Below are 25,805 nucleotides of genomic sequence, written 5' to 3'. Positions count from 1 at the left end.
ACCGTAATCAGCCAACTTGATCTTGAATCTTATCGAAAGAAAGCAGGCATCATTTATTTGTTTGTTGGTACCAATAAGGTACAATTCATAACAGTTTTATAAGTTGCAACTAATAGCTTTATTAATGGTTAATAAAGGACTTACTAAAGCTAAAAACCCATTAATGAAAGCCACCTTTAGGTTGCCAGGTTGTGAAAAATCCCTATGATTGATTGGATCATATGACCACTTATCTTTTGGAAAAGGGCTGCACAGGATCTGGACCAAAATCCATTTATTAACAATTTATTAAGCATTTATTAATGGATGAGCAACATTTATAACCAAAATAAAAAGGATAAATACCAGGCAAAGTGATTTTTCACAACCAGACCACCACAAATGTGTTCTTGCTATTGACTTTTAACTGCTCTATAAAGCATGAGTAAATTATTTATTAATTATTATTATTAAATGTATTCGTTACAATTTATAAACACTTCAGGAAGGTTTGCCTTATTAGAAAGTGGTTCCTATATGTCAAAGTGTCAACTTCTCCCTGATTCACACCAGTGTAGTACATGGGCTTGTAAAATCAGCATGCAAGACATTTGAACTAGAAGGAAAGTCAAATTATATGAATTATCTGATAATTATCAGTAAGGTTTCTTGTCTTGTTTTAATGAATACTGATAAAACCTGATCTGCCTCTTCTGTCAGAGAGGTGAAAGTACATCTGAGGGATAAGTGTTGTGCAAAGGAAAAAAGATTACTGCTTCTCTATTTCTGTCCTGCAAAGCTCTTTAGCGGTCTTACCCTGTGTGTGCGCATGTTTATGTATGTGTGAGTGTGTGTGAATACCTGAGAAAGTTGTGTGAGTGTGGAAATACTCAACACTGTGTGTTCAATTGTCCATCCCCTGGCTGGGCAGCCCTGCGTTTCATTCCTGATTGCTCGGATCTGTTCCTTCATCAGCAGGACTGAGGAAAGTTATCTAAAACAGAGGAGAAGAACATTACGGATTATTAAAGACACCAAAGGAATAGTGGTCAAGATGTTGATCACCATGCTAACAGCCATGTATATGGTGGTCAAAGTCGTAGAATCGGTAAGATGACTGTAGTGATAGATGGGAATAGAATAGAATAAAAATAGAAACTCAGTTGATTATCATTTTGGAAAATCTGATTTAACCATTTTATCATGTGTGTTAAGCTAATAGTCTGTTTACCTTAAATATTTTATGTTATTCTGTATATATTCAATATTAAAATGTTTCTAATATTAAAATATTATTTATATTTGTATTGACTGATATAAAGAATATTTCAATAGAAGAAACACACGAGTGGGTAAAGTGCTGTGTGTTTTTGCTGCAGATGACACTGGTTTTCTCACCCAGCAGGACGTCGGTGTTCAATAGAAATCAGGTTTATATAGAGAGAATCAAAATGTGATTAGGGTGATGTTAAAACAGGCAGTGTCAAATAAAAACCAGGCTTATATCGACAGCAAATATAATTAATGTGATGTTGAACCAGATGTTTAATGTGCAGAATTTCTCTCTGCTTATTATGTAAATTCAAATTTTTCTGAAAAGAATATTTACCAGGTCAGCAGTGAAAAGTCAAGTACCACCAATAAACGTCAGTAGGCCAAACTGTACCGAGAAAATCATGTTTTTTACGTGCATTTGATAAGATAGTGTGAGATAAGTTGAGTGATGAGGTTGCTTATGTTTCACAGTTTGACTCACACAGTGGCGCCTCTAACCCCAAACGCCTTTTTCTCTTTCAGATAGGGGCGCGGTTCGCACAACAAGAGGAGCTTTTGCCTTACATGGTGTCCCAGCCTTTGCCTTGGCAGATTCACTCAGTGTCACACAGTCGGAGGAGCAGCAAAGCAGATGAGGTTAGTTGTAATGAGATCTCAGTATTGCTGTTGTCACACGCATCGGCATGCTGACGCACCAAGGCGATTGATTCCTTACAGCTAATACGACATTCATTCTGCACTTGACTGAGTCATCCACTATAACCACATCCTCTCCACTGGAGGTTTATCAGGGTTACCCTTTTTCGCAAGAAAAAAAAGGTAGTTTTCTTTCAATTTGGATTTACCCTGCCAGTGTAGCTGGAATTTTACTCATAAATTAGTTATTTTAATCTTCTGTTATCTAATGGTGAGACAGAGCAGGTGGAAAGTTCAGCAGTCAAGCTTGACTCAGCATGTGAGCATGTGAGCTTGGTCACATGTTCTCTGTTTGCTTACAGTGTGTCAGAGGATTACAAAGGAAAGGAATATGATGTACAAGATAGAGATGACTTTTGGTGCCTCTGCACTCTTCAGCCAAATGAAGTTGAGTGCATCAGACTCAGTTAAACAATGACCTTTTGGCCCGCTGTGAATCAATATCAGTGAATCAATAAGTCTTTGTACATAGATCATCACTGTCCAGAACTTCTGTTATTTGGCTTTACCTCGGGCTTTCATTATGGATTCTGAATCAAGACGCACATTTCAGTCCAAACTGCTCACCTCTGATGTCCTACGCATTTAAAAAACTGTAGTTCACCTGCTTGTGGATTTTTTTGTGCCTTTTTCTTATTTTGAGGTAACTGGTTAGAAGGTTACTTCTGGCGTAGACTTTTTTTATAAAGCTGAAGGTGGCACATAAAAAGACAGAGGCAAAGTGCTAGACTGCAGCAGGAAGAGGAACTCTGGTGGTTAACCGAGGGCACATGTGCTTGACATGAGAAGGTGAAAGAACACAAAAAGGTGCATAAAGCAAGCAGGGAGATAAAAAAAAAAAACAGAGGCAGAGGCGAAGAAAGATGTTTTGTGTCATAGACTGGCCCCAGTTTACATTTACCTTAACGTCTGGTAAAAGGAGAGAGTAGAGTCGGTGTGGGCCTGAACGGGGCACACAGCCAAACTGACGGGTAAGCAGGCTAAAAGCGAGTCCAGTCTTTAGCTTCCCTGCCGCTGCTCTGCTTGAGCTGTAATCCCAATCAAGGGGATTTGTGTTTGAGGTCATTATACTCCAACTGTAGTTAGAAAGGACACACAAACAGGTGCAGTTTGTACAGTTGAGTTGAAGAGTTTAGCAAAAGCATCTGTGTGACTATCTGTTTGCATGTCTGTCAGTGGTATGTGAACAATGTTTCAACCAAGGTCCAGATAAGATTGTAATGTTGATAATTGTCATACCTGACCGGTATCTCATGCATCTTGTCCTCTTTTTTCTCTCTGTGCATCAGTGAGTGTGTCTTCTAACACACAGCTGTTCTGTTTCATTCACAGTTTGATGGCTTCAGGAGGAACAGCATAGGTGTCTATAGAAAGAGTAAGTAAATGCAGGGTATTTTACCTGCCATATTAATTAATCTCAAAGTTACTTGATTCAAATCAGGTGTCAAATCCGACTGACTCAAAGTTTAACCAGAAAAAAAAGTAGCCCACTGGTACCAAGGAATATGAAGTAATATGAAAACCATGTGTTTGACCTTAATCATTGCTACAGACTATGCCTCCGCTGCTATTGCCTCAGTCTCTCTGGCTATCCCCTGTGTCCTGTCGTGCTCAGACTCCAACGCCAGCAATGGGACGTGCATCATGCTCCCCGTTCCCCCCCTCAGCCCTGTTCCCCCGCTCAGCCCTGTTGAAGAAGTTGAGAAGGCCGCCGCCACCATCCAGACCCACTTCAGGAAGTTCCAACAGAAGAAGCACAAGAACGGCAAGTAGACGGACAAAAGAGGGATGCATGGTGGTACCGGGAAGACAACAGGAAGCAGGTGGGACGCACGTGGATTCACCAAACGATGGATGAACTCTGTGATGACAGAAATGCACAATTATGTTCACTCATATTCAAATGTACATACATTAAAACTGGATTAGTGACAGAGTCTAAACAATAATATAAAAGTAATAGCTTACATCTCAAACAGGTTGTTTATGTGAATAATATTTTATTTATATTATAATACACTGCGTCTGAATGAATGTTAGTTTTGATGTGCTGTGATGACAGAGTGACTGTGAGTGTGTGAGAGACTGTGAATATGCTGTAAATATATATATATATAACAAGTGTTTTGAGTATATAAATATGGACAAAATAATAATCAAATAATTTGTCAACATTGTGGATCTCTCAAAAACAAACATGTTAACATTTTACCATTTCAATAAAGTCCTCTGTAAACCTCTGCTGTGTTTCATTGCAGCATGGTGCCCTCTAGTGTTTCAATCAGGTTTTGAATCATGTTATGGCTCATCATAATGCAACAGCAGCCTTAAAAGCCCACATGCAGATAAGACATTAAATAAAATAACCACATAAATAAATAAAATTATGAATTGATCTAAATATTAAAATGTAAGTTTTAAAAATGTTTTGGATTATTTTACAATTTTGGTTATGATTTGTCTGATATCCATTCATGTCATTATTTATTTAATGTCTTGTGTATTTGTTTGATTTTAGTGACTTGAAGGTAAGACAATTGACAGATTTTTTACATGCATTAAAAAGTTTTTTGTCCACAAGTAGCTAACTGAAATTGTTGCATTTTGTTGGATTTTTTCAAACAGGCACCATGAAGGGCTAAACGGTTTTATGTGCAGGATTCAATGATTTGACATGTGATTAAACAAGAGTTGGTTCACTCAAATCTCACTTACCTCTATCGCATGCAGATGGTTTTTGTTTTATTTGCCCAGGTTTTGAGATACCTCTTCTGGAGCCAGACCTGCGAGGAGAGCTCACCGGCGAGTGTCTGGTGACCGGGCCTTGGCACATGGGGCCCGGCTGGCCACAGCCCGAAAAATTGAGATAGGCTTTGATGTTGGGTGCAATGTGAGCCGGGCTGCAAGTAACGGCGGGGATCTAGGCATTGCTGACCCCCCGGCATCGCAGACTGGCTCTAGGGTCGTGGAACGTCACCTCTCTGGCAGGGTAGGAACTGGAGCTGGTCCGGGAGGTGGACCGGTATCAACTAGATATAGTTGGGCTCACCTCCACGCATACACCAAACACCTGGAGAGGGGCTGGACTTTCCTTATCCGGAGTTGCCCAGGGTGAGAGGCGCCGGGCGGGTATGGGGATACTCATGAGCTCCTGGCTGAGCACCGCTGTGTTAGAGTTCTCTCGGGTTGCCTCCATGCGGCTGCGAGTCACTGAGAGGAAGTCTGACTGTTGTTTGTGCTTATGCACCAAACAGCAGCTCGGATTACCCAGCCTTCTTGGAGTCTGTGGGTGGCGCCGACTGGGTACTCTATAGTTCTGCTGGGGGACTTCAACGCTCACATGGGCAACGATGGAGAAACCTGGAGGGGGGTGATTGGGAGGAACGGCCTGCCTGATCTGAAACCAAGTGGTGCTTTGTTATTGAACTTCTGTGCTAGTCATGGATTGGCCATAACAAACACCATGTTCGAGCATTGGGCGCTTCATGAGTGTACTTGGTACCAGAACACCCTAGGCCAAAGATCGATGATCGACTTTGTGGTCGTATCATCAGATCTGTGGCCGTATTTCTTGGACACTCGGGCGAATAGAGGAGCAGACCTGTCAACTGATCACCACCTGGTAGTGAGTTGGATCAGATGGCGAGGGAGGCTGCCGGAAAGACCTGGAAAACCCAAACGTGTAGTTAGGGTGAACTTGGAACGTCTGGCTGAGGCCCCTGTCTGCGAGGTCTTCAACTCCCTACCTCCGGAAGAATTTTTCACGCTTCCCGGGGGAGGCTGGGGACATGGAATCCGAGAGGGCCATTTTCAAAGCCTCCATTGTGGAAGCGGCTGCTAAGAGTTGTGGTCAGAAGGTCGTCGGTGCCGGTCATGGCGGCAACCTAAGACCGTCAAGCTGAAGAAGGAGGCCTTTCGGGCTTGGTTGGCACCGGGGTCTCCGGAAACAGCAGACGGGTACTGGTTGGCCAGAAGGACTGCAGCTGTTCAGCTGTTCATTCCGTCCCGGCCGCTCTTTACCCTCACAGGGCTGTTGGAGGGGTCATGGAAGTTTGCCCATCCAGTCTACATGTGTTTTGTGGACTTGTCTCTCAGGAGTCCTGTGGGGGGTACTGCGGGAATATGGGATACCAGGGTTGTTGACCGTATACTCTGCACTAAGTCAAACACGTTTCTGATGGGTGTTGGCCGCCGCCAGGGTTGTCCCCTGTCACCAATCCAGTATGTGGTTTTCTTGGATAGGATCTCAAGGCGCAGCTGATGGAGGAGAGAGTCTGGTTTGGGGACATCCGAATCGCAGATGATGTGGTTCTTTTGGCTCCATCAGACCGTGACCTTCAGCACGCATTGGGGCGGTTTGCAGAAGAGTGTGAAGCGGTTGGGGTGAGAGTCAGTACCTCCAAGTCTGAGGCCGTGGTGCTCAGCCTGAAAACGGTGGATTGCGCCCTCGGGGTCTTTGCCCCAAACGAGGGAGTTCAGGGGTCTCGGGGTCTTATTCATGAGTGAGGGTAAAATGGAACGGGAGATGGACATGTGTTTCGGTGCGGTGTCGGCAGATATGCAGGCGTTGTACTGGACCGCTGTGGTGAAGAGGGAGCTGAGCAGGAAGGCAAAACTCTCGATTTACCGGTCCATCTACGTTCCAACCCTCACCTATTGTCATGAGCAAAACAATGAGACACGGATACAAGTGGCTGAAATGAGCTTTCTTCGTAGGGTGGCTGGGCGGGTGAGGAGCTCAGACATCCAGAGGAAGCTCCGAGTAGAGCCGCTGCTCCTTCACATCGAAAGGGGCCAGCTGACATGGTTTGAGCATCTGATCAGGGATGCCTCCCTTTAGAGGTTCTCCGGGCATGTCTAACTGGTTAGAGGCCCCGGGGTAGACCCAGAACACTCTGGAGAGATTATATAGCTCATCTGGCTTGGGAACGCTTCTGGGTCCCCCAGGAAGAGCTTGAAAACATTGCTGGGGAGAAGAACGTCTTGAATTCCCTGCTCAGCCTACTGCCCTCACAACCCGACCGCAGATAAGCGGAAGTAAATGGATGGATTGATGGAGAATCAGTGTCCCATTACTCTGAAATTCAGACATCACTGTAAACATTTTTCATTTGAACTGCTTTCTGCCTGAAGAAACAGTCCCAATAAAATCTGTTCACAGTGAGGTCTGTGGATCTTATCAGTTGGGTGCCAAAGAGACAAATGAGTCAAACGCCAAACAAGCCCCCTAGTCTGTTTCGATTAGAGTAAAAATTGGATAATAGAGAAAGCACTTTACCTCAAATGCTACACGGTTGTAAAAGAATGAATAATATAAACGCAGTTCATAAAAAGATAGCTTTATTGCACAAGGTGTTGAGTACTCTTTTTCTGTTTTTGTTTGTTTTCATAGAAAAGAAAATGTAGAGTTAAACACAAGCAATTGCAAATTGAAGCAACGTTTCCCCATAAAAGTTTAAGGAACAACCTCTGCATTTTTAAAATGTTTTAATTAACCCCCCTTTTTAAATTGTTCAATTCACCGTTTCCCTTTTTCTTTTAATAACCAGCAAAATTTTCAGAACATGCAATGCTGCTGTCCTCCCCCAAAAATGTGGAATTGAAAAAAAAAGCAAACTCTAAATCAAGCGACCTGTGACAAAGTAAAAAGAAAATCAGAAACAAAAACATTTAAAAAAAATAAAAATAACAAAAGGAGACAATGCAACCAAATGTCCTGTAAAAGAAGAAATAAATATTGTTAACTATGCATGGTCCACTCTGACATGTTTCAACTGGTCCATAAATCAAGATAAAGCAGTGTCTGTATAATTCTATAGTTTTTCATTAAGTCCTCTTCTGTTTCATTACAATAACTTCAGTTCAAAGTTTACATTGTGCCCTGGTTTCTAGTGAAGATGTCGAAAATAGTACTCATTTATACAAAACACTTTCCTATGTACACAAGTCTTCTATTATGGAGTAGAAATAATGTTGTATAGGTGGGCAAGGGGTACAGTGAGAGGGGAAGATCTGATTGGTTGAGCAGATGTGGGAAAAGGTTGGGGAAGTAGCACATTGAAGTTGGCCTCATGAACACAGATTCAGTCAGTTTGAAAAGTATGTTGTTGTATTTTAAGGAAAAATCCAACCTAAATCACTCATTAGTCATTGAAACATTGCAGATATCTGGCCAAATATAAGACGGGGTGCTGCCAACTTTAGTTTTTAATACAATAACAAGCCGTCATTTCAGCAGCACTTTTTTTTTTAACACTAAACCAAAAAAGGGTCAACATCTGGAATTATTTATTTGGGCCTAAAAACTATTTCATACTCATAGGAGGACAAAAAAGTCCAGAATCAAGATTGCTCACCGAAATACTGCTATAGTACTATGTACTTCACATAAGTCAGGCTGTGTGAAATTGAATACAAGAAAATATATATTACTCCTGTAACACATTAAAGGTATAGATTGACATTTTGGGAAATATTGAAAATTGAAACAGCTAGCCTGGCTCTGTTAAAAGGTAACAAGATCCACCTACTAGCACCACAAACGCTCACTAATTAGCACCTTATATCTCGTTTGTTTAATCCATACAAAAAAGTGTAAAAATGTCAAGTCTGGGCTTGTTACCTGACTTCTCACGGCCGAGAAGTTGTGGTTTTACAGAGGTTTTGTCATTTTTACACTTTGGTTTTTGTACAGTATGTAATATTTGTTTTATCTAACTCAGAGCCAATAAGCCTATTTCCCATAATGTACTATTGTTTTTTAACATCTGTAGAGATTGCTGACATTCTCAGTAACAGTGTAAAAGTATCAGAGAGTGTAATTTTTCCGTAACGGTATACAACACACATACTTTGAGCAAACTGACAGTAGATCAGTGTTTTACAGTGGAGGCAACTTCACTGAAGAATTGGGGGGGAAAACAGGTTGGACGGGAGTTTGTTTCACCACTCCATCCAATATCCATACAACTGGAGTAAGGAAGCTTCTGGTTTTGGTTGCTAAAACAGGCCTGCCCCATTCCCAAACTCTTGTTTCACTGGAAACGAGTATTTGCACAACTTGAAACATAAAGGCCAAAATGAAAGGCATAAAAGCTAAATTAATTTCTCTCCTGTCTAGTTTTAAAATTAAAGGGAGCATTAATACATATATGAGCAGTTATTAATGTTACTGTGTGGTATGTTTATTGGCCTGCAGTCCTGGAGTTCGGGGAGGACTCACTATGACACAGATAAGAAACAGAAATACTTTTTCGGTCTGTTCGTCTTCATTAATTAAAGTCAGGTAATGGCATTTGAGTTTGTGAACACACCTTTGGAAGGTACAATACAACATATTACAATAGGCTCACTTACTGTATAGGCTGTCCTTATTTTCTTTTTCAACACCACACTTTCTGCACTGAGCCATAGACCACAGTTAACCAGCGACACAATCTCACACTATAATTTGACTTTACTGTGCTTGTCCTCTCAGCTTGCTACCTGCTGCACAGCTAGGCGCTGCAGCTGGAACATTTACAAAATCACAAGGGGGTCATTGTATCATTCCTCAAACCTCAGTTTCACCATTTAACTTTCTTTCACACCACTTCCTTTCTCTCCAAGATCTCCCGTCCATGGTTGTGCTACCCGTTTAAGCCTCCCGCGTCTTTTTCTTCCTTCCTTTCCTTCTTGCAGTTTTTCACTCTGAGCGATTGTCTTGTGATCTTTTATATATATTTTCAATTAGAACGGCTTTTTTATATTTCTCTGCTTTTTTTCAATATTCATATATTTGCTATATATTTGAATAGAAATATATATGTACATACTTTTGAAAACAAACATATATCATATCTTTTTTCTATTGCGAGAGCCCTGATGTTACGTTTTACCATTTGCAAAACATTTGGAGCAACTCTTTTTTTGGAACGATCTTTGTTATGGGATTTAAGCTTTGGGAGAAGAAATGGGAAAAAATAAACTTAAAGTTAGCAGATACAGTACCATGCATAAAGCTAAAATAAGTTTCAGTGAGGTGGAGGGACTTGAAAACACATCTTTAAGTTTTGAAGACCACTTATTTCTCTCTGCTATGTAACCCCCCTCTCCCCGTTTCCCTAACACAACCACAAATTCTATCAACACTTGATCTCTCTGTCTATAATCTCAGTCGTCGTCTGTTCATAAATTCAAGATCACTTCATTACATATGATTTTTTTTGTATACATCTCGATAAATTTTGCTGTATGTTTGCAACTTGTCTCTCCATTCAAGTTGTCATTGAACGTCAAATAGCATTGCTGCCTGTCTGTGCATATTAGACCTCTTCTCTCAGTCTGTCTGTCTTGTTAACCAGCCGGTATGCTAGCAGTAGGTCACAGTGACACTGTATGGATATGATGGGGGACTGGGTGGGTAGGAATGAAGGTGGGGAAGGACGGAAAAGGGAGAAAGTGGATACAGGTAAAATGAGTTAAAGTAAAATGTCATGATGAATCATAAAAGGGTTTCTTCCTTCTTTGTTCTGAGGAAGAGAAAGAGAGAATCTGTAATTGCTCTCTTTTGAACCCACTTCCTCTTCAGTATCATTTCCTAAGCAATGCTGCCAATCACTCTTAACAAAACGCTGGACCAAATTAGGATCATAGTGTCAGCATCATCATCGTTACTGTCCCCGGATCCCCTTTCACAGGTACAAAATGAACAGTGGGTGGGGGGGGTTTCAGTTTTGACACAGACGTCTGCCCGAGAGGTCAGCATACAGATTGATTTTTAAAAAGGTCCACTGTTGGTGTGTGCCTGCCACAGGTATACATATATATATTTACACATATACACCCACACGCACACACACGCAGGCTTGTGAAGGTTTCTGTTACTTGGATCCATTCTGACTTTTTCTTAGTGCACATGAGATTATATTTTCATCATCAGAAAATAAACAGAAAACTGATGGAGGGGGAAAAAAAAAAAAGGTTTGGATTCATTTCACTTGATGCTTGACTTTTTATTTTTTTTACCTCCTCTGCTTTGAGTCTGTTTATAAAAGCATCAATTAAGACCGCTATGCTGCGTCATCCATTGCATGTATAAGAAAATTCTCCGCATCTCAAAAACTGGTATTGAGACGACAGTCCTTTCCACTGCCTCTAATGTGTGAATCCATGATGGAGTAACCTCTCAGAGCCAGTGTAACACCAAGGCTGGTGGTTTATGCATACAGTAAGCGCATCCTGCCATGGCACAATGCTGTGATATGAGCTCTTCTTCCATCAGAGAACAGAAAAGTAACATATTTTAAAAACCTAAAAACCTCAAAAACTCAAGCAACCTGGTTCATTCTACGACTGTCTTGATCCAGAAAACAAAGACAGTGCACGTGGAAAGCATTTTGTGCATAAGTACTGTGTCCTTACCAGAAAAATGAAAATATGAGGTGAACAGATAAATCATTAATGTTTTGGCAAGTGATTTCCAGGGTGATGAAATTAGGGATAGAGAAAGATGACACAAGAATAATAGAAAGCAATCAGGCAGAAAGAAAGGCAAACCCCTGTGCTGTGGAGACCCAACTCTGACCCCTTCATACAGTAGTGTCAATGGGAACCCAACCAGCCCCCTGCAGCCTGGCACAGCGCAGGCACTGACGGGTCAGCTGTGCATGTGTATGTTCCTCACCCCACTTTTCCATAGAGGCTCCAGGCAAGCGCTGGCTTCACCAGCATTCTAGTAAGAGTTACAGTGACAGGCCGCGGTGATGGCAGGCTACACCAGTGTGTACGACTTGGAGTAGGCCCCCGCCCCTCCATCCCTCTGCTTCTGCAGTCTGCCTAAGCCCGAGGAGCTGCTCTCCAGGAGAGAGTCTCTGGATCCTCCCATCTTGGAGGAGGATGAGGAGGCACCTCCGGCAGTCCCTCCTGTGGCACCGGAGGATGATGCTGCGGCGGCTGCAGCGGTAGCGGCCGCGGCTGCCGCTGCACTCTGGGCCACTGAGGCAGAGGAGCCTGGCATGGTGAGAGTCCTCTGGGGAAGCGTGGAGCTGCTAGAGCTAGCAGACGCCCCACCACTACCTCCGCCACAGCCTCCTGTCGCTCCTCCAGAGGAAGTGAGGTTGGACAGGCCAGAGTGGCCCATGGATAGGGCCTGCTGCTTTGCAGAGTCCATAGTCACATGACGGCCCTGGGTGTGGTACGCCCGCTGAGCCAGGCCACGAATAGAGGCTTCACGTGGTGGAACCACTGGACATGGGTCGTGATGCTCCGACTGCTTTCGGAAGAAGGGATCTGACTTCATGTAGAGGGGTAAGTTGCAGTAGTCACCTGGAGGGGAAAAGTTACATTTAATGTGCTAAAACCAGCAAAAGTCAACGGCTATTGATAATAATCAGTGTTGCATGCTATGAAACTATGCATTTATCTAAAAAGCTGATTGCGCTGGACTTATTTGGCAACATTACAGGTATTTTTGCACTATATGAACACATGATCCACCAAACAGAACCTTACTTCCCCTCTAAACCTAGTTGTATATATTATGGGTATTTTTTATATTGTTGTATAATGTAAAATTGTATCTACAGTTGTTTTACTACACTTTTTGTAATCTCTGTTCTTCAGCTCTCTAGTTGTTTTTCTATTTTATTGCTGTGTTATTTTGTCATTTTGCTGTTCTGACACCAAATCAAATTCATAGTACACATTTACTTTTTTATATTTAAAGCCAATTTAAATTTTAAATGTCATGTGAAAATTCTTAAAAAAAAAAAAATGTCATGCATTGCAACAACCACTCACTCTTGGCGCGGTGTGGAATGGGCACAGCTACATTCTTGCCACGATCATAGTCCTGGGGTTTGGGTGGCGAGGCAGTGAAACGGCAGATACCGGGCTCTGAGGGTGTGCTCATGGACGTCATGCTGTCTGCATTGTCATTGGTACCTGTGGTCATCTGGTCAGATGAGCTGTCAGAGATAAAGCACTCAGTAATCTCAAACTTGGCATGCTGCAGGTGCTCCTCTAGCTTGGCATGCTCATACGCTCTTGCCAACTCCTCGTAGGTTGAGGAGGCGCTCTCCGTCGACACCATGCTGTTGCGACCCTTATCTAGGAAAGAGAAAGGAAATAAAGTTAGACACAGTTTTTAGCAAATGCTTTTTGAGGTGTAGCAGCACTGCAAAACCACATTCTCCTCCACATTAGAAAAATAGCCTTCTTCATATGTGCATGCTAATGGCTGTAAGTGTCATTTCACCAATGTGCCAACCTGTGTCCTGTGAGAGGCTGGCACTATAGCTGTCACTCTCTGTGACAGTGATGCCATGCTGGGAGCCAACTGTGCGCCAGTCTGAGGTGAGAGTGCGGGCTGGCGTAGAGGCCTGGCACTTGGTCAGAGTCCACTGACTGGAGTAGCGGTTCCTGATGCTGTGGGCCGACTTAACACTCTTCCTCGACACTGGGTCTGGTGGGAAATAGATGAGGCAATAAGACGGATGTGTATATGCACAGAGGCTGTTTAAGGCCGGGAAAATGAATATGCATTTGCAAAACAAACATCTTCTCTTCACATTCTACGCTACAGAGCTAGAGCTGCAACGATTAATCGATGAGTTGTCAAATATTAAATTAATTGCCAACTATTTTGATAATCAATTAATCGGTTTGAGTATTTTTTTTAAGAAAAAAAAAGTCAAAATTCTCTGATTCAAGCTTCTTAAATGTGAATATTTTCTGGTTTATTTACTCCTCTGTGACAGTAAACTGAATATCTTTGAGTTGTGGACAAAACAAGACATTTGAGGACGTCATATTGGGCTTTGGGAAACACTTATCGATATTTTTCACCATTTTCTGACATTTCATAAACCAAACAACTAATCGATTAATCGAGAAAATAATCGACGGATTAAAGCTCCAGTAGGCAAATTTTTTTGGCATCATTGGGCAAAAATTCTATCATAACCTTTCAGCATATTGTAATTCAAGTGTTCTGGGAGATAACTACACTTCTGCACCTCCTCATGGCTCTGCTTTCAGGCTTTGAAAAATCTAGTGTGTGACAGGAGACTTTGACCAATCACAGGTAATTTCAGAGAGTGAGCGTTCCTATTGGCTGTGCTCCGGCTGGTGGGCGGTGCTTTGTATTTCCTTATTTTACAGCTAAACAGTACACTACAAGATGATTCTGAAAACATTTTTAGGGAGAAATAGGAATTACAGTAACAGAATATTGATTCATATTTGATTAGCGCTGCCTAGTTTGACCGTTTGATCGGAGTTCATGAGTGATTGACTCGTGGCTCTCATAGAGGGAAGCTGGACGGTAAGGCTCCAGCTCAGCTCTGATTGGTTGTTTTCCTCCGGTCTGTGAAATCCTGCAGATGCCATTAGGAACACCGGAGGACACCGGAGGACACCGGAGGACACAGATGCACATGATTATATTCAGATTACCTGTCTCACTGCTGTCAGGATATGGTGACCGTTTTGTAAAATAACTTTTTTTAATAATATTTGCTCCATATTTGCTTTCTACCCACTGCAGCTTTAATCATCAATGAAAATAATCATAAGTTGCAGCTCTACTTTAAGCTTTAACTGATAAAATGGACAGTGAGGAACGAAAGCACTTACTGGTTCCTGGTCTGATGTCTGACATGTCAATCAAAGGGCCGGTGTTCTGGATGAGGGCCGGGTGATGGACGGACACACCTGTGCAGAAGCTCTGAGGGTTTCCAGTTTGGTTGAACTCCGTGTCTGTCACAGGGATGGTGGCTTTGTCTTCACCTATAAGAGAGACAGAATGAATATTTCAGAAAAGCGGATATTGCAGATAAAAAAAAAACTGTCAACTGTAAATCCAACGCCTCCATATTTGTATGATACATTTGACATAAAGATCATTTGATTCAACGTTCATGCTCAGACACGTGAACACACACACAACTCCCTCTGTCGCCCTCTCTTCCTCTCACCGATTTGCTTGATGCCTTCTTTGTCCTCGATTAACAGCTGCACTCTGGGGATGTCGATGTGTAACCGTGGGCCCTGAGGAGGTCCCTTCACTGGGGTGTCAAAGCTGCGGTTGTTTTTACTAATTCAGAGATACAAGACGAGCACACACACAAACATTTGCGGGTTGGAAAAAAAAATTGTAAAATGAATTTTGAGTTGCACTAAATTATATTTCTGATTTTGTGAAGGGACTCGGAAATAGCGGTGTTACCTGATCAGCATCTCTGCCAGGCTTTTGGCATCTAGAGAGAGCAGAGAACATAAGAAATTATTTATTCCTGACACACAAATCAATCTTTTAAAATAAATGCAACTCTGGAGACTTCATTCAAAGATTCTCTGTGAAGTCGGCTTTGTTGTTTTTGCCAATTCCTTCCTACCACTCCTCTCACCTCTTAGTCTCTTCAGCCTCTTTTCTTTGCGTTTCTTGCGAATGATGAAGAGCAGCGCAACACCCAGCGTGACCAAGATCACGGGACAGCCAATCGAAAACAGCTTCTTGACATCGTCGTTCTTTTCCAGGGGGGATTTGATTGGTGGAATTGTGCCTGCACACAGGAAGAGCGGAGATTAGTTACTGCCCTTTCACGACAATATTTTAAGGTATCCAGTGTAGTGACTTCCTTAATAAAGTAGCAGACAATATCATTTATCCAAATGGCCAAACGAAGAGAGTCTTCTACTCACTGCCATCATAGTCCAGTGTTGCAAACTCGGAGCTCTGGTTGCCACAGCCAGCGCTGTTACAAGCTTTCATCTTCAACTCATACCAGGTGGCCTCACGCAGCTCTGCCAGGAACACATCTGTGGTGGCGTTGGTACGTACATTCTGCCACGCCCATGTAACTGCATCAAGTACACGTAAAGGTTACAATAGTTTTGAATTCTCAATTATTATTTATTTTATTTTAGTTTTGACTTTATGATTTAATTTTAGTTTAGTTTTAGGTAGTCTTCAGGGTGTGTTTGCTAGTTTTAGTTTAGTTTCAGTTTTTTAGAAAGGTTTAGTTTTATATATTTAATTTTAGTTTTACAGTCGTTTTAGTTTGTTTTTGTTAGGGCCAAATATAATGTCTCAGAAGTATTTAGCTACATATACATACAAAATACATGGTTGGAGGACTGTGTAGGAATAGCTATAATATTTAATGTTTAATCGTCATGCTACTTTAGTGTCCGACGTGAAGCAATTGCAGCATAGCACCATCTCCTGGAATGTCAAGTTTGTTCAATGTCTTGAGAGTTGATGGAAATTCATGCTGTCTCCTTTTTTTGGGAGTGATATATTATAGCAAAAAAACTTAAATGAATTTACGTTAACTTTTATTTTATTTTCATTTGTTTTTTAACCTGGCAATATTGTTTCAATTTAGTTTTAGTTTTTCTTAAAGGATATAGTTTTTTAAATTCAATTTCAGTTTACTAAAAATATTTTTTACCGTTTATTTTCATTTTAGATTCAGTTTTATTTTACTCTAATAACCCTGGTACACATACAGTACCAATGTTGAGTTCTTTCCTTATTGGTTTCCATTAAAAGATGGAAAAGTTACCTCAATACTAACACTACATTTCTTTGTTTCACATGTAAACTTTTCCTTTTTGAGTTGTTGTACCTTCTATTGAAATGCTACTGCAAATTGAAAAAGCAGTGACTCACGTTTTGGTCTAAACTCTAGTGTGACGGCGCTGATTGGACAGCCTCCGCTGGCCCAGCCCTGCAGGTTGAGGCGGGCGTGACTGGAGTTAATGTGGGTGAAGACCGGCTGGTCCTTGTTGAACATGGGTTCTGTAAAAGAAGCAAAATCATGATATATATTGTGCCATGTAACAAGCAATTTGTTGAACATAAGACATCATAAGCAGACCTATGTGATTCAACAATACCAATGTCTTTCTTGGTAACTTATCAATGTGCATGTGTAGCTGCTAGAGTAGGTGTTTATTAAATATCATTTAATTATATTCATCAATATACAAATAATTCACCCAGTCACTAGTAAAACAAAATAATAATCACCTGTAATATGAGACATGCTGTTTTTATGATTAGTTTTTGGTCATTCAAATGTTGAGATTGTTGATAAGGTAAATGTGAATGACTATACTTAAAGGGACAGTATGTAGGATTTGGCAACACCTAGCAGTGTGGTTGCAGATTGCAGATTGCGACCACACTGTGTACACCTCTGTTCACTTCTCCCTTTCCAAGACTGTGGTAACGTGAGCTTCCTTGCTCAGAGGACATCCTTACCATAATAACACTACTTTAGGTGCATCAGAAGTCAGACATCTGATCACGTTACCACAGTATCACAAGCGTGTCGGAGAACTACGGTGGACTTCAGGTAAAGTAAAAACGTGAAAGGCTCTCTCTAGAGCCAGTGTTTGGTTTGTCCGTTCTGGGCTACTGTAGAAACATGGTGGAGCAACATGGTGGACTCCGTGAAGAGGACTCGCTCCCTATATAGATATGAAGGGCTCATTCTAAGCTAACGAAAACACAAAGATTCTTAGTTTCAGGTGATTATGAACTAATGAAAACATAGTTATGAATATTATATTCCATTTCTGCTAATATATCCCCCGAAATGCTACACACCGATCCTTTAAGTAAGTTTTATCAAAGTGAAACATGTGCAAAGTCCCAGAGCTAAACACTAACTGTAAAAAAAATCCTTTATCCACTACTGAGTATAAAGCATGATGCACAAAAAAAAAAAGAGTTTGATCTTTTAGGTAAAGACAAGAAAGATTTTGTATCTACAATTTCAAAAGTCTGTTCTGTGTTGATATGAAGGGTCAAGGATGAAGGATTTTACAGTATAAGTTTTTATGGGTTATAATGTTCTTAATATTGTTGGAAGAATGCTATTTTAAGCTTCATCGTTGACTGCAGCACAGAGACATCTCACATGTGGCCTATTTTTAGTTCAACTTGCCATTCTTACTGTACGTTATTGCTCAACACCTGTTCCGCCATACAATGGTGATATCTGCTTCTCCTTTGTGAAAATGTGTTATTTTACACAGTATATACTTTTCACCTTTATCTACCCACACTAATTTCCTTCATCCTCCATTCCAGGCTCCTCACCTCGCCCGTGGGTCTTTGCCTCGATGATCTCACTGATGCGTCCGGCTCCAACGCTGTTCTTTGCAGCCAGCTTCACTTTATACCAGGTGCCACAGCGCAGGTTGTCCAGTTTAAAGGAGCGCTCACTGGAGCTGATGAAAACATCTTTCCATTCCTCTGTGTTGTCTACAGAGTACTGCAGCACAAAACCTGCACACACACAAAATCATTATTATTTTCTTTCTTTATTACATAACTCTCTTTTTATTTTTTAACAGTTAAGATGAAGAACTAATTTTGCACCAACCCTACTAAACTTTTGACATTTGGTACCTCTACTGTTCACTAGATGGCAGTGTCACACTGCACTTCTCTTGCCCAGATCGGCCCTGATTGGAGGAAGGTTTAGCTGTTCTCTGTCTACGCCGCCATTAGTTACCTACAAACCCCAACACTGGGATGGCGCTGACTGAGCATCTATGCAAATGAGGGTATGCAATGTGGTGACTGTTTTTATAATCAGCTGCCTTGGAGAGCCAACTCCCTGCTGCTCTGAGACACTTTACATCTAATCCTCCATCTCCGTCCGTCTTTCCTTCTGTCCGTATATAATTATGTATATGTACTGTAAATGTCTCCCTCTCTGTGGTTCTTTGTACTCTTTGTACCATTGTTTTTTTGCTCCGTCTCTCTCTAACAGATGGTGCGATAAAGTCCAAAACATTAGAAGGGTTAACATGTGCAGATCCTGCAGTGTTTGTTCTGAAGTTTTATAGTCACCCTCTGTCTGTCACTGAACATAGCAGAGAGAACAATCAAGAACAGCACAATAACAAGCTATTGTAGAACAGATTAGAACATAACTTCAGTTCTCACTGCACTTCTTTTCTTTTTTACACAAGCTGCAAAAAGGCCTCATAACCAGCTGGAATTTTTTTTTATGAAAACATGCATACATGTTTTGTTCTATAAAGGAATAATCTGCAGAAGACACTGCAGCAGTGATGCAAAATAGATGCATGATGGGGATTGCTGACACTGTGCAGATGGCTTCACAGACAGACGAGGCATTTTCTGGTATACTTACAAGATATACAGATAGGCGTCACTGATGTATGAGACACTGGTTGATGTATGCCAATACTGCTTGGTGGACCATCATTATTTGACTACAAAACTGCACACCCAACACATTACATTACTTCCTACTTGCATGCTTGTAATGCATGCTTTTTCTGGGTCCTCGTGGCAGTATGCTAATCCATATGAATAACACAAAAATATTATATTGTTACGGCTTTTGGCGGCTTTAAAATATACTTGACCTAATGGTTCAAAAACAGTTTTTACAGCCATTTCTTCAGTAACGACATGTCGGACACCAAGTCTTTCTTAAGCCACTTGCTTTACAGTTTCATATAGGTATAAAGAACAACAAGGAGTCAGACAGATGACCCTGGAACACCCTCATACTGACAAACAGCATGGACAAAGAAAAAAAGGCTTGAAACCACATTTGCATCACACACACCATGCCCATCTTCACACAGGAATCACCAACAATCAGATAATCAAACAGACACATAGATAACAGGGAAACATAAAACCAGAAAGCCAATCAATAAACTAATAGATCAGTAGTATGCACACTAACAATGTGCCAGATGAAAGAGAAAGAAAAGACAGACAGAGGGTAAACTAAGATCAGAGGTCAAAGGGAAATCTTTTTCTACATTCACACTTTATGTATAAACTTGATGACCTCAAGCGAAACTCTGCTAACCTTTAGACACATTGGCAATAGACAAGAAGAACGAGATGCGAGTATACAGAAACACAGCTTTGGCCGCGTACCTCTGATTGAGCTGCCTCCGTTGTCTCCTGGTATCCAGGCCAGAGTGATGGAGGATGTGGAGGTGGTGGAGACGGTCAGACGAGGCTGGTCTGGGGGGACTGAGGAAGAAGAGACACAAAGAGTTAACAGCTCAATAGTACTAAAATATTAGATATTAGGTAAGGTGCAACCACAGTTCAAGTCAAAAGTCAAGTCATGTCAAACTTTATTTGTATAGCACATTTAAAAACAACCACGGTTGACCAAAGTGCTGAACAGGCACAAAATACAAATGAATACAAAGCATTCAACAATAAGAACAAAGGAGAACAATAGACATAATGTGCACATAATAGCAATAAAAGAAGATTAAGTCAAGGTGTCAAGCTCAACTTAATCAAACGTCAACGAGAGGAGGTGGGTCTTCAGCACCGACTTCAATGTTTCTGTAGTCTGAGCAGTTTAGGGGCGCAAAGGCTCGATCGCCACTGTTTTTGTGTCTAGTTCTGGGGACATCCGGGAGCATTGATTGGTCATCCTCAGTGTGCTAACTGGAGTATGAAGATGCAATAGTTCTGCTAGATAAGGAGTTGCCAGCCCATTTAAAACCTTAAAAAACAGCAATAAAATCTTAAACCCAATCCTGAAATGCACAGGAAGCCAGTGGAGGGAGGCCACTTGAGTGGACTAAATAAAATAGCCTGAATGGTAAACAGATATTAATGCCATTTTCCTACCTTGTACTAAAAGGTTGACAATGATGGTGTCAAAGCCCAGCGTGTTGGTGGCCGTGCAGGTGTAGTAACCAGAATCTTCAGCTTTGACAGAGCGCAGCACCAGCGTCCCATTGGCCAGAATGAGACGCTGTCCATCTAGAGACACTGGGATGGCTGTGTCCTCACTAGAAGAGAGAGAAAGAAATAATTTGTTTCTAGCGTTACTTAACAGGAGGCTGCAAAATTGTCTAAAAGCACGAGGTCAGCAGGATCTGCATTTGTGTTAGAGAGCTGTACAGCATTTTTTGCTAAGATACTTAAATACTAATTCACTCTTCAGGTATCACAGCAGCACCATAAACTCAGCTTTACATAACATTTCTAGGGAATATTCTCACCTGTCTTTGGTCCATTTTATAGTAGGTGTAGGTTCTCCTACTGAGCTACAGGGCAGTCGCACCTCCTTCATCCAGGGAGTGGTCACTGTGCCCCCAAATGACAGGATCTTAGCCGGGGCTGGTGGAGGATGAAGAGAGGAATGTAAAAACTAAAGGTATATGGAGACTATTAGAGTTATTGGCATTAACACACAAGAAAGGCAATAGCGGTTAATCTTGCCATTGTCAAATAAACCATTTTCAAACCCGATAAACAAATGCTGGAGGGCTTTCAGAATGTGTTGAATCAATACAGGAATGTGATGGCTGATATGCAATTGATTTGTTTTCCATTTGGGATTCTTTCAATAAACAGGATTTACTAGTAGAGAGGGTGCAATGCATTTACTGTGATTCACACTTGGTGGGAAAGAAAATCTGTGTTAAATGTGACATTGTCCAGCAGAGAATGAATAAGACAGGACAAAGATTGAGCAGAGAGGATATATATATATATAAAGAAAATCCATCCATTCAGGCACATAACCCTCTTATTCTCTCATTCCCCCCACCCGCTCTCTCTGTCTCCTTTTCTTTCTCAAGCTTGGCGTCTTAATGCAAGTGCTCTAGTGCACTTATGTTAAGGTTGAATGAAGTATTGAGTGGGCAAGCCTGGAGGACACTGTCTTTTACAGCTGCCGATCAGCTGACGCACCCACCCATAGGAACACACACACATACACTCGCAAACCTTTGCACCCAGGAGTCAAAGGAACGAATAGACAGAGGAAAGGATAACATGGTGGGAAGTGCACTCTATTCATTCGTACTCCCTTATTCTTCCTGTCTTTTAATCCAAAGCCTATTGATTTAACTGCCCTCTTCATTTTCTTAAACACTCTGCCTCTCTATTGTCTTGTGTATTAGTTAGCTCTGCTCCTGTCGTGTCATTTTCTCTCCTCTTTTTTTTCCTCTCGACCTGCCTCCCCCTCTTATCATTTCCCTGATTCAGGCCAGTTTATCTGGTGCCCTCTGAACTCTGAAATCAATAGCACACGCTCATAAACACATAAACGGGAGGAGAGGTTGAAAAATATGCAGAGGAGTTATACAGAGCAAGTGACAGAGTAAGAGGGAGATTATTCACATGATTCACAGAACCATGAGGGATGTAGAGCAAAACATCCTTTTAAAAAACTGTATTTTTAGTTCATGGCATTGTCAGTAAGAGGCTTGAAGAGGAATACTCCTCTAACAGTATCAGTGTTGTAACAGTTCCTAAGAGAGAGAGAGAGCGAGAGAGTGAGAGAGCGAGAGAGACAGAACAAGCACCAGAAAAGTCAGGAAAAACAAGGACACCGTGTGTGGGTGTCATCCACCCAACAACCACTGATGTGGAGATTTGCAGGTAAAAAGCCTTTCAGCTTTCCAGGTTAATATTTGGCTAAATTTGTTTGGAAAATCTTGTTTCAAGGCGTCAAAGATGTCTGAATGACATGAAAATGTGTAAGGCAAAAGCATGTAATAAAAACGCCGTTCTAGCTCAGAATTAGTGACATAGAATACAAATTTAGAAAAAGACTGCTTATGGCATGTGGGAGAGGAGGTGGATGGGTCCATCAAACACAGGACTTCCAACCAGGACACCGGTGTTCGAGACGTTATTAGTGACGTTTGTGATGTGTTTTCCGTACTTATGTTACATTGTTTCCGTACGTATTGTACATAGTTTACGTATTTAATTTAAGGCCAACAATGACGTTATTTCCTAAACCTAACTAAGTGGTTTTGTAGCCCCCTGCTGGTAGGCTACTGCACCTTTCATACAGGCGTGTAATATTCACGCCTCGGCGAGGCAGACCGTGAAACTGACGGGCTATCCTTTGGTGGACAGGCGGGTCAATTACACGTTTTGCCGTGATATCGGGTTCAATACAGGCAATTAAAGGAGTACAGTATCGATTTATCATTGCACTTCTATAACATTGTCGACTCATGATGGACAGTTAAAAGAAAATTCTAAATTGATGCAACAGAACAAGAAATATCGTCCTTTTTTATTCCACGCATTCCTCCTCGCTGTCAAAACCTGCCGCCTACATTACCCACATTGCAATTTGGCTGCCGACTGTTCGGTCAGAGATCCAAATGTGTTATGCTAATAGAGGCTAATGTGTCCTCAAGCAGAGATGATGAGCAGACTTTAGAGGTCTGGTAAGCTCACTTCTTTCTAATTCCACACACCCAGATTTTTTTTTCCAGTTTCAAACTTGTTGTCTTCAGACCCAATTGATGCTGACTCAAGTGACATCACATGAGGTAATTTCACACAACTCCCTCTAGAGACACAAAGGGTTTTATACAACTTTTTCACAATAGCACTCCCAAAGACCTGTGAACAGACTTTGATGTGTTCAATATGCACACTTCCCCTTTAGATACTGTTGAAGCAATGGTTAAATGTTACCTAGATGGCAAATTTTGCACACTCCTAGACGTCTTTTGACCTGCAAATGACCAAAACCATGTTTCCTGGGCATCCAACTTCTCAACTTATATTGAGGGACTCACCCTTGGACGCTGGCTCCACAGTGACCTTGTCGCTGAAGTTCCCCCGGCCCGCAGTGGTGACGGCTGCAGCCCAGATCAGGTACTGCTGCCGGTGGTTGAGGTGGGTGATTCTGTAGAACAGCAGCTCTGGATTGGCTTCATACTCGCTGGGCATCTGGGGAGAGCGTAAAGGAAAGGTTTAATCTCGGTTTTATACTACAGAGCTGAGCACACTCCAAACATCTTAACATGTCACACGATATTATATAAAGCCTTAAATGTTATAGGAACATTTTATTTCAAATCAATCAACACATCTGCTAGTAAGCTAAAATACAATATACTTTTTGAGTTATGGTAACATTTATCTCTCCGTCATATCCCAAAATAGGCATTGTATCATATGTGCTGAGGAGCACAAAGTAAAATCTGGGGGGTGCCAAAGACGAGATCATTTTGTCACTTTACTGGAGAGGCGGACGTAATGTGAAGGACCTAGTGAACATCACTCTAATGTGAACCAAGCCCCGTGTTTTCTCCTCGAGTCAGTACTACGGGAAGAGAGAGGAGGATGGGCATGAAGGTACAGAGGGGTCTGGGGGCATGTTATATTACGATAAGGCCAAAAGAGCTGGAGGAGAGAGGCGAGAGGGTTGGATTGGGGGGAGTGAAGCCCACTCCCTCTCCTCCTCAGTTCTCCTCAGGGAGGGCAAACAGAGATACGAGACAGAGGAAGACAATGGGGGACAGACAAATGAGTCAGTCAGAGATATCACGAACAGTCATACACTAATGAGGCCTATCTACTGCAGGCATCAGTAATGACGGAGAGGAGAGGAGAGGAGAGGAGAGGAGAGGAGAGGAGAGGAGAGGAGAGGAGAGGAGAGGAGAGGAGAGGAGAGGAGAGAAGAGGAAAGGAGACACACAAGCAAGCACAAATACATAACTGACACACACATACAGTGGCATACATGACCTGGAGGTGGATGTGTAATTGCAGTGTGTTTAACCCAGCCATGTGTCTGCTGTCTAGACATATATGCATCACTGTCCCTTCAACACACACACACACAAAGTGTCTTTTTTTTACTGCCTGCCAGTCACTATTCACCTACCCACCAATTATACCCTTATTCCCTCAACTCCTACTCTTCATCTACTCCTCAGGTATCCCAACACCCAGGTACACACACACACACACACACACACACACACACACACACACACACACACACACACACACACACACACAGCTCTGTCTGTTACTTTTCTGCTGGTCTCAGCTATGAATAGAAGAATACGGGAAAAAAAATAAAACACACTCACACTGCAAGGTGGCACCTAACACTCACTGCCGCCCTCTAAATCACATGTTTTACTACAGTTTGACGCCGACTTACAGTTCTGACTGACAGGCGCTCGTGCACAGGTGAAATGAAGACTGCGATACGAGTGTCAAATGGTTTTCAAGAGTCAGTAAAATGCAGAAGACCCGTGAAACCTGCACAGACACTGCAGTGTTGCTGAGCTCTGTCCTAGCCTGCTGGGTTGTTGTCTGCAGAACGGTTTATTCTGGGCAAATAGATTCCGGTATTCATGTTGTTTTTCACATTTATGAGCAGGCCGTCATGGAGGAATCCACTGGGCTTTTTATTGCTTCCCTGTGTTCCCTGTTCATCATCCACTCCTCTTGTCTCCGTCCTTTTCTGTGTTTTCCTCTCTGCCTATCCTTTACCCCACTGCGCCATCCTTCCCTTCGCCTCCTGCCATCACTCTTCATCCCTCTCTCCGTTTCCCTGCCCCTCTCCACATTTCCCTGTCATGTGTGGGCCTTGCTTTTCCCTCCATCTATCCACCAGTACCTCCCCCCCCTCCTCTGTTTTACATCCTCTCTGCATTTCTCTCAACGTATATCAATGTCTTCTTCTTCTCCTCTCTGTACATTTGTCTCTATAGTCTCCACTGCAGGCAGTGGTATGGATGGATGGAGGGATGGATGGATGAATGGGTGGGTAGATGTTGGGAGGAAGGGAGGGAGGGAGGAGTGACAGAGTGTGTGTTGCTGTAACGGATATTAAAATATTCCTCCGGCGTGGAGATAGCGGTGATCCGGGGAACGATAGAGAGAGATAATGAAAAGAGGAACAAAAGTACTCCCCGCGCGGTGTGTCTGACCCCCCCATCCCTCCTTCCTTCTCTCCAGTCGCACTCATTTACATAGTAATCATCCCGAACTCTGCATGGGGGCTTCAGAGAGAGAAAGAGGATGGATGGATGGATGGATGGATGGATAGATAGATAGATAG

At 42.1% G+C, this 25,805-nt stretch overlaps 2 protein-coding genes across 4 annotated transcripts in view; one reads left to right on the top strand and one right to left on the bottom strand.

Moving 5' to 3' along the window:
• The first annotated feature begins 813 nt into the window (after positions 1-813).
• LOC141770756 (uncharacterized) lies at positions 814-4,594 on the top strand. 2 transcript variants are annotated; one of them, XM_074640602.1, is made up of 4 exons: positions 814-1,087; positions 1,777-1,890; positions 3,283-3,325; positions 3,503-4,594. In XM_074640602.1, the coding sequence occupies exons 1-4, from the start codon at positions 1,034-1,036 to the stop codon at positions 3,721-3,723; spliced, it is 432 nt and encodes a 143-aa protein (XP_074496703.1). In that variant the 5' UTR covers positions 814-1,033; the 3' UTR covers positions 3,724-4,594. The 2 variants fall into 2 exon arrangements, with proteins under 2 accessions (XP_074496703.1, XP_074496704.1); XM_074640603.1 differs by having other exon boundaries at positions 819-1,087; positions 3,566-4,589.
• A 2,873-nt stretch (positions 4,595-7,467) lies between these two features.
• Positions 7,468-25,805, bottom strand: part of dscaml1 (Down syndrome cell adhesion molecule like 1) — a 117,750-nt gene continuing 99,412 nt past the window's right edge. For both annotated transcript variants that reach the window (XM_074642085.1, XM_074642084.1), the window contains exons 22-35: positions 23,521-23,674; positions 20,971-21,088; positions 20,594-20,757; positions 19,877-19,975; positions 18,044-18,232; positions 16,607-16,735; positions 15,634-15,792; positions 15,339-15,494; positions 15,158-15,188; positions 14,907-15,025; positions 14,566-14,718; positions 13,199-13,393; positions 12,730-13,038; positions 7,468-12,255 (exon numbers count right to left, since the gene is read on the bottom strand). In XM_074642085.1, the coding sequence (XP_074498186.1) occupies positions 11,702-12,255; positions 12,730-13,038; positions 13,199-13,393; positions 14,566-14,718; positions 14,907-15,025; positions 15,158-15,188; positions 15,339-15,494; positions 15,634-15,792; positions 16,607-16,735; positions 18,044-18,232; positions 19,877-19,975; positions 20,594-20,757; positions 20,971-21,088; positions 23,521-23,674 (2,529 nt within the window). In that variant the 3' untranslated portion in view covers positions 7,468-11,701. The remainder of the gene's footprint in view (positions 12,256-12,729; positions 13,039-13,198; positions 13,394-14,565; positions 14,719-14,906; positions 15,026-15,157; positions 15,189-15,338; positions 15,495-15,633; positions 15,793-16,606; positions 16,736-18,043; positions 18,233-19,876; positions 19,976-20,593; positions 20,758-20,970; positions 21,089-23,520; positions 23,675-25,805) is intronic.

The sequence above is a fragment of the Sebastes fasciatus genome, chromosome 7, assembly GCF_043250625.1.
Source record: "Sebastes fasciatus isolate fSebFas1 chromosome 7, fSebFas1.pri, whole genome shotgun sequence".
Classification (NCBI taxonomy): Eukaryota; Metazoa; Chordata; class Actinopteri; order Perciformes; family Sebastidae; genus Sebastes; species Sebastes fasciatus.
This window is presented reverse-complemented; position numbering and strand designations above follow the sequence as displayed.